Raw genomic sequence first — 14,672 nt, forward strand, 5'->3', positions numbered from 1 at the left:
CTGCAGCCACGCGGGAGCACAAGTGCAAATGCAACGTTCCATAAAGCGTGCCCACCCGGAGCCCTCGGCCGCTGTCTTGAATTAGCACAAATATGTGCTACAAAAACTCACTGCCTAAACTATGAAAAATAATACAGCTCCTAGCTATCTTCCGGTCTCTGTCTTTGAAGGAGAGCATGTCAGGGGGCCTTGTGGGCTCAGGGCCAGGGAGGGGAGGGGCTTCGGGGGACCCCACGCTCCGGGGTCCCCAACAGTTGGAGAAGGACCTTGCCTCTTTGCTCCTCGGCAAGACCAAGTTTGCTTCTGTGGAAAGGCGGCCCCCCTCCTCGGCCAGCGGATCCTGGAGCAGGCCAGGCCTTGCCACGGGAGCCAAGAGCCCAGCGTGGGCTGTGCTTCTTTTCTGAAGGGGTATTAGGAAGCCACGCGTTTGCAGTGGGGTGGGAAGGAGACGGGGGTTGCAGCAGTGTTGGGGGGGGGGGTTAGTTTTTCTCAGGGTTGAGGACTATGTGTACGCAGAGGCCCTATCCGGTGCCTGTTTGGGACAGTCCTGGAGGCTGCCAGACCCTGGGGGTGAGGGGAGGGCTGGATTCCCCGCTAGGTAGGGGTGGGACCTCACTCAGGAGGAGAGGGGACCATCCTGGTCTCCTCAAACCCCCTTCCCCTGCAGAGGAACCTCAGGCCAAGCTTGCACTGCCCTCGGGGACCCTGGGGATGTACAGAAGGGACAGGAAGGATTCTGGGAAGACTGGGCACGTTTGTACCCCCAGGAGCCTGGGGACCTGGTCTCCCCACCGGGGGCTGGTGGGGGGCTGAGGTGCACACGTGGGAGAAGAAGAAGTTGTCCTCCCCCCCCCCCCAGCTGGAGAAAGTGCTGTGGCCCCGAGCCTCCTTCCCACAACCTGCCCGAGGTCCCTGTGTCCGAGTGTTCTGTGTCCTCTACCCACCTCCGCCTCTTCTGCTCCTTCTGCAGGGAGGAGGGGGGGCCCGTGAGGGTGTCTCCAGACGCCTGTCGGGGCGGAGGCTGGTCCCCGCAGGGTGGCAGGGGTGAGGGTGGGGCCGCAGCCCCAGGAAAGCGCAGTCAACTCGCGGGCCGCCCTGCGCCCTCACCCGCGCGCGCCCTGCGCACCCCCGCTCCGGGCGCGGGCCCTCGGCGTCTCCCCCGCCGACCTGCTGCATGCATAATGCATGAGGGGCTATTTGTAATTCTGTGTGATATGTGCGCGCCTCCGCTTTGATTAGAGGGCCGCGGTGACAAAGACCTGTTTGTTAAGTTGGGAGGGCTTCCTCGCCTTGCGCGTTTGAAGTCCGGAGGACGCGGCGGCCCCCGGGTGCAGCCGCCGCACGCGGGACACAGCAGCCCGGGCCGCGCAGAGAGGCGCAGGGCGCACAGCTCCCGGAGGAAGGATGCAGGGAGGGCGGGGGTGGGGGAGAAAAGGAGGGGAGGGAGGGGAGGAGGGAGTGAAGGGAAGAAGGAAAGAAGGAAAGAAAGAAGGAGGGGAGACAGAAGGAGAAAAGGAAGGAAGGAAAGAAGGAGGGGGGGGGAGGGAAGGACGAGACAGAAGGAGAGAAGGAAGGAAAGGAGAGGAGAGAAGGAGGGAGGGAAGGAAGGAAGGAAGGAAGGAAGGAAAGAGAAGGAGAGAAGGAAGGAGGGAAGGAGGGAGGGAGGGAAGGAAGGAGAGAGAAGGAAGGAGGGAGGGAGGACGGAGGGGCGCGGGGGAAGCGCTGCCCCCCCCATTTGCCCTGTGCTCCTCCTGCTGTCCCCGTCGCGCGGGTCGGACACCCGCAGCCCCTCCCAGATCGAGCCCCCCCCTCCCCCAGCGAACCCCGAGTGCCTGGACGCAGGCCGCAGGGGCCGCGGAGAAAGCTCTCCCTCTCCTTCCAACCGGAGGAGAGCGCTGCGGGGCCGTGGCGAACCCCGGGTACCGCCGGGGGTGACCCCGATCCCGGGTCCCGGTTAGCACACCCAGCGCGCGGGGGCCGCCTTGGGAACGTGCGCACGGATCTTCTCCAAGACCCCCCCCCCGACCCCCCCTCCACCTGCCCCGCAGCTCCCGGAGAAGCCTGGTCCGCACTCCGGCGTGGGGGAGGGGACAAGGAGGGGAGCCGGGGGTGGGGTGGGGGGGGGCGGGGGATGTTGTAGATAAAAGAGGGAAGAGGGTAAAGTCAACTTTATTTGCAGACGCAGTTGTGCGGACAGGACACGTTTGACTTCCGGGGTCGTAAAATGCTTTCGTGTTGCCCTCGAGAGAGTGGGTCGTCCCGTGCACCCTGGAGACGGGCCGTGGGAAGGGGCGAGCGAGGAGCAGCGTGGCGCAACCCCAAGTATACGTAGTCCCCCCCCCCCCCCAATAAATATCCTGGCCTCCAGGTCCAGTGCAGGGCTCTGGGTGCGGCCGCGCAGGGGCTGACGCGCGCCCGAGGGGCCGCCGTGTACAAACCAGGTCTCCCCACGACGCGCCGGTTTCTCCGCGTGTGGACCCCCGAGCTCCGCAGACGCCCGCGGCCCCCGGCAGCGTCCGGGTCCCCGGCCTCCGCCACGCCGGCCCCTCCTCCGAGGTCTGCGAGCCGCTTTCCACCGCCTCCGCCGCCGAGGTTCCGGCGTCCACGCTGGGGTCGACGTGGGCCCCTTCCTCCCCCTTCCGCAGCCCTCCGCCCGCGTCCTGGCCACCCCGCGCGCACCGGCGGCAGCGGGCCCGAAATCCCACCGCATCTCCCTCCGACTCGCACTCGACCGTCGTCCGTGAGACCGCGCGTCACCGTCGCCCGGGGTGCCCTCGGCGTCTCCGCGTCGCCGCGCGCGGACCCATCCTGCGGAGACGCGTTCCGGGGGCGCGGGGCCGGCGGGGACCTCCCGACCATCCGTAAACTCCTCCTCGAGTTTCGTTTCCGCCAGCCATTGAGGGGATGCGGGTACCTGTTTGGGGCGCCGGCGCCTGCGCCCGCCCGCGCGCGCGCGCTCTCTCCCTCTCCCTGCAAAAATTGGATCTCTAGGTCCCCACACCGAGGTGCACAGACGCCAAACAGTGATGAAATGAGAAGAAAGCCAATTGCCGGACTGGAGGTGGGGGAGAGATAGCGTCTCTGCGTGCGCCCGCCGCCGATCCGGGCGCCCTAATTGCTGTAGACAGGGAGCGCGGGGGGCTGGGCCGAGGTAGCGGTGTATAAATAGTGAGATCTCAAGTTGAAAGGCATAAATAACACCAGAAGGGATCTACCCTCACACGGACAGTCCTCTCCGCGCGGGGAGGCGTGCGGACCTCAGCCCGGCTCCCGGCCAGCCCCGCCGCGCCCCCCGCGGACCCCGCAGCCCCCGGGCAGCCATGGAGGAACTCACGGCTTTTGTATCCAAATCTTTTGACCAGAAAAGCAAGGAGGGCGGCGGCGGCGGCGGCGGCGGCGGCGGCGGCGGCGGCAAGAAGGATTCGATCACGTACAGGGAAGTTTTGGAAAGCGGACTGGCGCGCTCCCGGGAGCTGGGGAGCTCGGAGTCCAGCCTCCAGGACCTTACGGAGGGCAGCGGCCACTGCCCGGTGCATCTGTTTAAGGACCACGTGGACAGCGACAAGGACAAACTGAAAGAGTTCGGCACGGGGAGGGTTGCGGAAGGTAAGCTCGCCGGGGCGCGGCTGGGCGCCCCTCCCGGGGACGGCGTCTCCTCGCCGCCGCGCTTGCGGGCCTGGCCCTGGCTCGGCGCGCGGGGAGGCCCCGGGGGCCGCGCGGCTGGCCCAGAATTCCGCCCCCAACTCTGAATGTACGGCCACGCTCGCACGCAAAGGCCCCGACCACCCGTCGCCAGTGTTTTCGTAAGAAAGGAAGGAGACGCCAAGACGCGGCGGCGGAGCCAGGGAGGAAGGGAGGCAGGGAAGCCGAGCGGGCGAGGGCCGGGGCACGGGCCGCGCGCTGCTGACGGGCCTGCTTCCCCGGCGCCCTTGCGCCGGGCGTCGCCGCGGGAACTTTCCCGGGTCGGAGTCCATCGGGCGGACGAGCCCGAACGGCGGGGTCGGCTGTAGGGCCGCTGGGTGCGCGCCCGCCCGCCCGCCAGGCTGTCTAGTGTCTGCTCCCAAGCGCACACACGACAGATCCCAGGCGTCTCTCCCAGCGCCCCCCGCTGCCCCAGCGTCCGACCTGGGCCGGCGCTGAGGACGCGCCGGCCGCTGGTCCCGGAGGGAGCGTTGCGTCCTGCGCCCGCTGAACCTCTCTGGTCAGTTTCCTCTTAGGGGAAACTTTCCCCCTTGAACGCGGAGCTGACACGGGCCTGCAAATTAAAACCACTCGCGTGCCCGCAGGTGGCCGGGGTCTGGACGCGGAGGGAAGGATTCCCGGGAAGGTCATGGCCGTTGCGCGCGGGGCCTCCCGACCCCAGGCTGTGAGAGGACAGCCGGCCCTGCTGCGGGGCGGACCGCGTCCCGGGCCTCCTTCCTTCCTGGTGTTCCAGCCACGTTCGCCGCGGTTCGCCCTGTTGCTGAATGGGGGGGGGGGGGGGAGGGAAGGAGGGGAACCGGCGGGTTTATGGGGGGCTCTCCCAGCCGGGCACAGGGTGGTCCCAACGCGGGGGGGGCGGTGTCTCCGTACAAACAGGGCAACCAGCAGCGGCAAATCAGTGTCATAAAATTGGCTGGATTTCTCCGGGCGGGGGCACACGTAAAACTGTTACGAATGCCTATATTTCATTGCAAAGAGGAAACACAGCGGCTTCGCCCCCTGGTGCACACGGTGTCAGCGTTGGGGGAGGCCAGGAGGGTCTCCCTACGGAGGACATTCCTCACCACCCCGCCAGCCCTGGCCCGTGAAGCCCCTGCGTCCTGGTCGCTGGGACCCCACACTTGGGATCTCTGAATGGCAGAGCTCTGGGCCGCGGCCTTGAGACATGGGGATGCCCCAGATATCTTTCTGAGGCCTCCACCCAGGGAAGCTGGAGGCTTAGAGATGAGCCCCCGACCGCCGGCGGCCTGGGGACGCTCGGCCCTAGCCTGTCTTACTTCGGGGTTCACCCCCCCCCCCGCCCCGCAGGGCACATGCAATTCATGCAGAGGTTGCTTTCACGGAGACACGGCCTGGCTGGACGCCACTCCCGGCCCACACGTAAAGTCAGAGGTTTCCAGCACCCAGGACTCACGTCCCTGGTGCTTGAGCCGTGTGGTGTGGGAGACCTTTGGGTTCCTGCAGAAACCCGGAGGTCCTTGGCTCCTGCACGGCCTGTCCCGCCGAGCTGTGGATTTTGCAGAGCCCGCCCTGGGTTCTCAAGGCCTTTGAAGGCCAGCTGCTCAGCTGGGATCCGTCCCTGGGGTCAGACTTCAGGGACGGGAAGGGAAGGAAGGATCAGGGCTGCCTCCAGGACAGGATTCGCGGTGGGGGCAGAAATGGGGTGCTGGTTTGCACATGTAACGCTTTCCGGAGGCGAAAGGGGATTCCAAAGCCAAGTTGGGGTTCCGCGTCCCGTGCTCAGAAGGCCTGAGGGAAGGCTGTCGGGCAGACTCAGGGCTTGGCTTCTGGTGTCCAGGCCGGCTCGGGGATCCCGGGGGTGTCCCCTGTCCCCACGGCTGCTTCGCATCTTCCCGCTTGGCGAGGCTCCGGGCTGAGGTACGGAGAGGCCTTCTGTGCGTGCTGCCTCCAGACCTTCAGGACTGCGGTCCTGGGGCGGGCCTCCTGAAGGCTAGCCCCTTCTGGGCACCGGGGGCCGAGTCAGGAGGGCACGGAGGTGCTCTCTGGCTGTGCCCGGCACGATCTGTGATGCAGGGAAAGCACAGGGAGACAGAGGGGGCCCGGGAGGCGCGGCTCCCGCCAGCCAGGCTTTGGGGTGATCACGTTATTTTCAATTTCTGGGCTGCCTTTGCTGCAGGTGGGAAGGCGAGGTCTCCGGGTTAGACTCCCAATGTTGGCCTTATAACTGCCGGCCGCTTAGCCCCCTACCGTCCCCTCCACCAGCAAACACAGACGCTCTCCTAATTTTTGGAGTAAGAAAGTGCCAGGCTTGGTGCCCTGGTGGCTGTGTGCCCCATCGCTGGATGTATGTACGGAGGGGGCAGCGGGAGGCCAGTAAGCTTGGGGACCTTGCTTAGCGAGGCACCGGGCTGAGGGTGAGGGTGTGAGTGTGGTGTGAGAAAAGAGTCCAGGGAGGGGCCTGCGCGGCCCAGATCCACCCGCGTGGGGAGGGAGGCTCTTACCCGGCTGGTGCGCCCGGTGCCCTTCTCGGGACCCACACTAGGGCGATTCTGCCCAAACTTGTTTGACTTAAAATAATATTTCGCACCCCAGAGAGAGAGAGAGAGAGAGAGAGAGAGATTAAGCTATGTGGCTATGTCAATATGTCAACAGGCGCAAAGGGGAACCTTGAGGAAACCATTCCGAGGTTAGGCCGAGAAATTCAGCGCCGCCAATGCCCGAGTTATTACCAAACAGCGTGGGTTGCCCCTCGAGTCCGCTTTATCGACCTGACGCAGCCCTGGGTGGGGGTGGGCTGGTCAGGCAGTCAGGGCGCGTTGGCTGCCGGGGCCCCTTCCTCCGCAGGCGCGCAGGCGGTGCTGGCCGGGTCCTGCACCTCCGCGCAGCGCGGCCGTGTTTCTGGGCAGACGGGGAGGGCGGGGGCGGCCCGGGGAGCCCTGCGCCCTCAGCCCTGCGCCCCCCGCTGCCCCCGCAGGCATCTACGAGTGCAAGGACAAGCGCGAGGACGTCAAGTCCGAGGACGAGGACGGGCAGACGAAGCTCAAGCAGAGGCGCAGCCGCACCAACTTCACGCTGGAGCAGCTCAACGAGCTGGAGAGGCTGTTCGACGAGACCCACTACCCCGACGCCTTCATGCGCGAGGAGCTCAGCCAGCGCCTGGGGCTCTCGGAGGCGCGCGTGCAGGTAGGAGCCCGCCAGCCCCGAAGCGCAGGGCCTCTCGGAGACGCCCAGGGCCCTCGCGTGCGCGCGGGTCGCACGGTTCGCACCCAGGGCGCGTGCCCCGCCTGAGCCGGTCGCCCTCCCCACCTGGAGGTGCTCAGGCACTGGGATCTGACCTCACCTCTTTGCACAGCTCCTCTCCGCGGCCCCCAGCCTCCTCCCTTGCACTCCAGGGAGGGGAGGCGAGGGGCCAGGTGGGGGGAGTCGCGCACACGGGCATCTTGATGAGCGCGGCTGATGCCCGCGCGGGGCCGGATTAGTTCGGGCGCGGGCGGGGGGCGGGGGCGCGGGCGCATGAATTCATAAAGCCCCATCTGGCGAGCCAGTGTCTGCGGGGGCCCTGGGCGTGCGCGGCACGTGCGCGGAGGGGACGCTGTGGCAAGCCGCTAGGTTAAATTTATTTATGCCTTTTTGGGGCACGGTAGCAAAAACTCACTCCCGCTCGCGTCCTCCGAATGCTGACCCCGCCTGGGAGCCCGGGGCCTGGAAGGTTCCCGTCCTTCCTCACGGTTCTGGGCACGACAGCAGCGCGCCAGGCGGAGAGAAGAAGGGGTCAGCATCCCCGGGGCTCTGGGGACTGGTTTTAAATACACGGAATTAATATTGCCAAACGGGGAGCGGGGGGGGGGGGGCATGAGAAAAAAAAAAAGCGCAGGGCTTTGAACGCACGGGTTTCCCCCGTTGGGTTGGAATATCAACACGTTCAAACACCAGTCCCCACCCTCCCCCGAGTTTACTTTCCAAACGAAAACACGAACGTGTGGTATAGATAGTGTCTTACGAAATCTTTAATTTGGAAAAGAAAATTGTTTTTGGTCCCCAGCCCCCCTTCGGCGCTTCCGTGTGGCTGCAGAGGGAAGGGTTTCTTAGCATTGCAAGGCAATCGTGTAGGGCCGGCTCTAGGCTACAGCCAACGGGGACAGAGCCTCCCTGCGAGGTGGGACCCAGGCGCACAGCAGCTCTGGCCACCGTGTCCCCCCACCCCTCGCGGGGGCGGGGGGGGGGCGTCCGGTGCGTTTGGGCATCAGCGGCCCTCCGCACGGGGAGGCGGCTGGCAGGGCCCAGAGTGGCTTCCCCGCTGGCCACCTTTCTCGGGCAAGATGGATAGGCATTCCCCCTATAAATTAATGAAAAGATTAAACTTTCGCTGAGGGGGACATCAACTTTTATGTTATCTCCCGGTGTCTTTCTGCCTGGGATCTGTAATATCTCCCAGGCCTTGATGTACTGTTTCTATAAAAATAAATTACTTGTAATTTAATTCTACACTATTTCTTTGAGCAGTCTATTACACGCAGCACCTTAGCAGGAGGGACCCACCGGCAGAAAACTGGTTCTCGTGTGTCTGCAGCTCTTGAGAAAACCCTAAAATCACGGGGGGGCTGGGGGGTGGGCGTTTGTGTGGAGGAGGAGAAGGGTCACAAGTGGCTGTCCATCCAGAGGTGAATTAAAACTTAACGACTGCAGATAATAATAAAAAGAAACACGGGGATGGGAGAGACAATTTTCTGCGGGCCAGGGGGAACAGAGTCAGGGGATCAACACCAGGGGAAAAGGGGCTCATAAAAATCAATTAGTTAAAACGAATGGGTCAGCGCGCCCAGGGCGAGGGGGCGGGCGGCGAAGGCAGGGGGTCAGGAAGGAGCTGTGTTTTGTTCCTGTGCCTGAACCCTCTGGGTCGTCCCTTTTGGGCACAGCCCGTCCCGTGCCGTTAGGACAGTAGAGGTTCAATTTAGTGCGGAAATCTGCTGTACATAAATTGGGGATCCTACGGAGGCTGGTCTTTATTAACCTTTTATTTTTAGTCGTGTACTGGGACCTCGTATCGCCCAGCTGTCAGGGTTATAATCGAAAGTTATGAGACCACGCGCAGGACCAGGCGGTAATTTAATTACAACAAATATCTTTGGGTTTATGGCGCAGAGCTAAATTAAATGTCATTATTCACTGTCTGTAATGGAAATCAAAAGGAAATCAGATTACAGCGTTTGTGAAAGAAATCAGTGACTGGTCCTTAATGAAGAAATAAGTGTTTAACCAGTGCACTGAGCTCTCCTTAGCATATTCAGGACTAATTCGAATTGATCGTGAATCACCCCAAGACTGATTTATTATCGCTTCACGCAGCGGCTAATTCATCACTTTTACTCATCGTAATGTTATTTCCACCCACCCGCCCCCCACCCCTGCTGAAGGGAGACCAGCTTTCTTTCCACGTTTAAATAGGATTCTGGTTTTGGAAAATGCCCTTGGTGGGGGGGTGAGGGGGTGGGTGCAGAATTTGCTGTCTCCTGCGCCTGGTTTGGGTCTCCCCTCTGAGGACCGAGTAGGGCACCCCAAGGAGAGGGAGGAGCCCCGGAGGGGCCCTCCGGGGTGCAGTCGTGCCCTCTGGACCGCCCGGGGTTGTGCGGGGAGGACGGCCACGGGCGCAGGGATTGCACACGCAGTGACACTTGGCGTGGCCCACCTTGCTGGGTGGGTGGGTCGGAGGGACCACTTGGGGACCGCTTTTCGGGGAACAGGCTGAAAGTTTCCCAAGCTCCCCGTATGTAGCCTGGCGGGGCCGAGCTTTTGAGCCTTCCGGAAAGGCCGATTCAAACGGGAGGGCGGTGGCTCAGCCGTGCCTAAAAAGCTGTCTCAGAAGAGTCTGGGAAGGAAGAGTGAAGGTTTCTTACAGTCTCCGCTGGGTCTGGCCTCCCGGGTTTGCTGAGGTTCCCCCGTGCAGGGTCGGGGGCAGCGGGGCCGAGCTGTCCGGGCGGTTTGGCCAAACGGAAGGCTTGCTTTGTGCTAATTATTCCGCGAGGCCCCTGATGTCATTGCAACAACTGTGCCAGTGAGGGCGGCAGGAAAGCCACGGGGGGGGGGGGGGGGGGGGAGACAGCCAGTTAGGAACAATGAGGTGCTAAAACTGTGCCCGAGGGGCCTCCAGATTTCCGCAGGCACAGCTTGGGGGCCACGGGGTTCAAGAACCAGGGCTGTCTGGACGAGGTGGGGGGACTTTGGTGGGGCGTCCTTTGCTCCAAAATGTTGACATCAGGCCTGCGAATCGAGCTGAACTGGGGAAGGTTCCGCGGATACCTTTTCTCCAAGAATGAGACATTTTGCAAGAGAGGCCGGTGGCCGCAGTCGTCGGGGTGACCCGGTGTTTCCGGATCCAGGACGCTGAGGAGTCCTTACTGCTAACTGGGACCCTCCAGGCTTCCAAGGAGGGCATGAGGGACACAGGGGACGCGGAGGGTTCCGGACTCAGGGTGTCCCGAATTGCACCATGGCGGGGGGGGGGGGGGGGGGTCATATCGGAAGCTTTTTATGCATCTGTGAGCCCCGTAGTGGGCAGCTAAGGTTCCGAGCAGGACGATCAGGCGCTCCCGGGGCCTGGCAGAGTGGAAGAGGGCGTCCACTGCTCCTGGAAAGTTCTCGAATCCACCCCGCCGTTCTGGCGCGCACTTTTCCACTTTAAACACATGAGCCGTCAAGGCTCCTCACCTGGGGACACAGGCAGGGCTCAGAAGCGACTTTGGGAATCCGCAGCTCTAGGTGGCCAGCTATGGGGGGTGGGGTGGGGTGGCTGGGGCGGCAGGGAGCCCGCCTGCGGCCCTGGTGTCCGGGCACCGGAGCGCGCGCCGCCGTGCGCCTAGCCTCCTGGGGGGAAAGAGGCCGGCGGGCTCACGGGGCTGCGCGCCTCTCTCTGTTCTGTCCTCAGGTTTGGTTCCAGAACCGGAGAGCTAAGTGCCGGAAGCAAGAGAACCAGATGCATAAAGGTGGGTGCGGAGGTGGGGAGCGCGTGCAGACACGGGAGGACCTCGGCGGCCCTCACGGCTCCTTTTTTCCCCTTGCAGGCGTTATCCTGGGCACCGCCAGCCACCTGGACGCCTGCAGGGTGGCCCCCTACGTGAACATGGGCGCCCTCCGAATGCCTTTCCAACAGGTAGCCCGTTTTCCTTCCTTCTGAGCCGCGCGGGGGCCCGCCACCTCCCCGCCTCCCTGGCGTCCTGCCTCCCCCCGCCGCTCCCGCCCCCGCGGAAGAAAGGCTGGCGCTTTTACAAGGGGGCATTTATGGAGCCGTTGGCACGTATTAAAATCACGCTGTAAAACTCCACGAGTCACCTTGGGGAGGGCCAGGGTTGAAACCCAAACACAATTTTACAAAAATCAAATCGGAGTGAAAAAAAAAAAAAAAATCCCACCCACCCAGGCGGCCTGGCTGGGGGTGGGGCGCGGGGATGGTGTACTTGGCCGGGAGGCCCTGCGTCTACACCCAGCCCCCCACCTCGCCTGCCCCAAGCCTCAAGTGAGGTGTCTGCGCCCCCCCTCCCACGCCCCCCTCCTGTACCTGGGCCTCCCCCTCCACCTCAGAGCCCGGGTCATCGGGGCTCCGCTCCAAGTGGAGTCGGGAGGCCCCAGCGCTGAGGGCTGCCTGGCGTGGACGTCTAGGGTTTCCGGAGACCCCCGAGGGCTGCCTTCTGCTCCGGAGCAGCTACCGGTGGATGGTGGAACCTGCCTGGGGCGAGGCGCGGGCGCCCGGGGCGAGAGCGCAGGGCTCACGTGCCCCGGACTCGCGCCAGCGCGGGACCTGGGGGCGCGCGGGTTGGGGCCCCACCGTTGGGGGAATATGTGAGCGCACGGGCTGGCGGAGCTGGGGTGCTGTGGGCAGAGCGGAGGCGTGTTCACCACGCGCCCTGCAGGGCTTTGCTCCAGGGAGCAGGCCTGGGGTTATATTTGGACCTGTGTTTGCTGCGGGCCTCTGCGGGTCAGCTAGGGCGCGGGTAGAGGTGGTGAGGGGTCAATAAACAGGGCCCTTACCGAGAGCGGGGCGCTGGCGCCTTGTGCTGTCAGACTCAAGGTGCCCAAAGGCGAAGGGAGTCCAGGGCCGCGCCTGCGCTGGGTAAGGGCCTGCGTCCCTCTCTCGCTTGGCCTCACCCACTCCGCGCCTGGGCGCACGTCTTTCCCCAGGGAGGGCGGTCTCTCCACACGACCTGCAGCCCAGAGTGGGGTCCGCCCTGAGGCCATGCTGCAATGAGGCTGTTGGGGCGCGGGGGGGGGGGTTGGGATTCAGAGGCGTCCCACGGAGGAGGGGGGTAAGAGGAGGGCAGCACCCCGCAGTCCAGAGGTCGAGTGGGGACAAGTCACAAGTTCAGAGAAGTTGAGCTTCCCGTGAGGAGATGCAGACACCGGGATGCTGGCGAGGACAGGGGCGTGGGCGCCACCAGGGGGGCAGGGTGGGTGGGTGGGTGCCGGGCTCTGTTCAGATTCTCCAGCTCCCACGGCGCAAAGCAGCCAGTGCCCCCCGCGGACGCGCGTGCCAGGAGCACAGCTGCGACCCCCTCTCCCGCCCCCGGCTGGTGCAGAGGAGTCGATGGTGGTCCCCGGGGTGGGGGCAGGGGGCTACGACTCCCCAGAAACGGACGCCCCAGGGTCCCTCCCGTTGCACTCGAGGCCTAACTGCGCCTTCTGCCCGCCCAGGTTCAGGCACAGCTCCAGCTGGAAGGCGTCGCGCACGCGCACCCGCACCTGCACCCGCACCTGGCCGCGCACGCGCCCTACCTGATGTTCCCGCCGCCGCCCTTCGGGCTGCCCATCGCGTCCCTGGCCGAGTCGGCCTCCGCCGCCGCCGTCGTGGCCGCCGCCGCCAAAAGCAACAGCAAAAACTCCAGCATCGCCGACCTGCGGCTCAAGGCGCGGAAGCACGCCGAGGCCCTGGGGCTCTGACCCACCGCCCGCGGCCCGCCCGGTCCCGGCCCCACGACCCCGCCCACGCTGCGTCCTGCACGCGCCCCCTCCGCGCCCCCAGAAGGTTCGCACGGACGCCCTGCAGCGAGCGCGCGGGCCCTGGGGCAGCGGCCTTCCCGCTCGGGGCAGCTCGGGGTGGGGCCCACCACTGGCCTAGGGAGGGGGCCTTCCGGGGCCCTCACGACCCCGCCAGACCCTCGCAGAGACCGTGCGGAAGAACGCAGGTGACGCTCAGACCACCCAGCCCTTTGCCGCGCTGTCTGCACTTCCTGGGACCCTGCGCCACCGGGAGCCCCTGTGTGTCCCTGTGCGCCCCGCGCGCTCCTGTGCGCCCCCGTGCGCTCCTGTGCGCCCCTGTGCGCCCCTGTGCTGCCGGCGGCGTTCCTACCCTGTGCATGTGGCTTCCTACTCGCCTTTGGAAGATCTTAGAGTCTATTAAACAAAAGATCTGGGGCTGGTCTCCGCTGAAGATACCAACAGTTTTATTCACTGCCACGAACTTGGTTTTTCGTCTGAGGAGGTTCAGGACGGGTATGGATTTCAATGTGGACTTTCGCCTGCCAGGCAGGGGCCATACTCTGCAGCAATAAGGAACCGCGTCTGAGGACCTCCACAAGGTGGGGTGGGGGTGGGAGAGACCTGGTTGTCCCAGGTTGGGACCGTTTTTTTGGGGGGGGGGGAGGGGGTTGAACCTGAATGACGAGCACGGTCTTCACGCACATGTTTGGCCCCAAAGCACCGAGTTTAGGATTCCTTGTGCCATAGTACAGGCGACTTTATAACTTTTCCAGCATTTGATTCCCGAATTGATGATTTTTTGTTTGTTTGTTTTTGCTGTTTTACAGAATTCAGACGCAAATAACTTGCATAGAGACACAGGGGCGGGTGGTTTTAAGGTATGATACTGATGCAGCATTAACTTTGGTGAAATGCAGTTAAGTGCAATACTGTAAATATTATAGATTTAAAAAAAAATAGCCGTGCACTCTTGACCCTGTCAGCTTCGGAATTCCAAGGGCATTACCCTCCTCCTGCATGCTGCGGGCCGGCTGACTGGGGGCCCATCGCCAAACCCGAGGCGGGGGGGTGTCTGGCGTGGGCCGAGCAAGACCGGGGGCCTGTCAGGATGTGACGCTGCTGGCTGAGCTGTTTCTGAGAAGGGAAGGGTGAGTGACGTCCTCCGGGCAGCGAGTTTGAAGACAGTGTTTTGTAGCCGAGGTCCCAGGTTTTACTTCTCCTTCTCTTTTCTTTTTTGTTTCTCCCTGAGTGCCCCCCCCCCAGGCCCCCCTCCCGGCCGCGTTGTGTAAGCACCACACGGCGACTTAGTTGAGCAGGTGGCATGGGATAGGAAAGTCGCTTGAAATGGTGTAGCCACAGGGTTCGGGGTCCCCAGCGATGCACCTGAGTTCCAGGCCAGGCGCTTTGCGGGCACTGCGTGGGCTCTGGGGGCCACGCACCAGGGCTGGGCTTGTCTACCTCGGAGAGACGCCTGTGTTTTTGCCTTAGTCGCCGAGGGCTGCCCAGATGGAAGCGGCTTTCTCCATCAGTGTGCCAACCCCTACCCGGCCGTCCAGCCAGCGTTTCATGAGCTGCACGCGTTCATTCTGTGTCCAAAAGACGTTTCGCTCTTTCTGGATTTGGCCTTGGCGGCTGTCTTTCCTTATCCCCGAACTTTGGTATATTTTCTTCACGAGACAGAAAACGTTTTCTTCCGGGCAAGGAAACATTTTCTACCTTTCCACGGGGCTGAGATGCAGACGCGTTTGGACGCGTCTCATTTCTATCATCTGAAATTCTTTATAGGAACCGAAAGGCCCCTCCGACTTTTTCCCCCCTGAAATTTTAGTAAAGCTCTAAAATGACAGAGCAAGACAGAGAAAGCAAGGTCAGTATTTTTAAATCACTCGCAACTTTTTATGTCAGACATTCACGGCGACGTAGAGTTTGGCTGAAATGTGCGCAGTTTTGCTTTCAAACAGCTGTGAATAAAAAAAACAGAAAAACAAAACAGGAGGTCCTACAAAGCTTGAATTTTCCTTTCCATGCAAACAGTGCATTTC

General features: G+C 63.3%; 1 protein-coding gene across 1 annotated transcript; it reads left to right on the forward strand.

The window, feature by feature from the left end:
* The first annotated feature begins 3,234 nt into the window (after positions 1–3,234).
* SHOX (short stature homeobox) lies at positions 3,235–13,091 on the forward strand. Its single transcript, XM_053201926.1, has 4 exons — positions 3,235–3,606; positions 6,638–6,846; positions 10,586–10,810; positions 12,346–13,091. Exons 1-4 carry the CDS (start codon positions 3,321–3,323, stop codon positions 12,589–12,591), a joined length of 966 nt encoding a protein of 321 aa, XP_053057901.1. The 5' UTR covers positions 3,235–3,320; the 3' UTR covers positions 12,592–13,091.
* Positions 13,092–14,672: the final 1,581 nt, after the last annotated feature.

This window comes from Acinonyx jubatus, chromosome X (assembly GCF_027475565.1).
Source record: "Acinonyx jubatus isolate Ajub_Pintada_27869175 chromosome X, VMU_Ajub_asm_v1.0, whole genome shotgun sequence".
Classification (NCBI taxonomy): Eukaryota; Metazoa; Chordata; class Mammalia; order Carnivora; family Felidae; genus Acinonyx; species Acinonyx jubatus.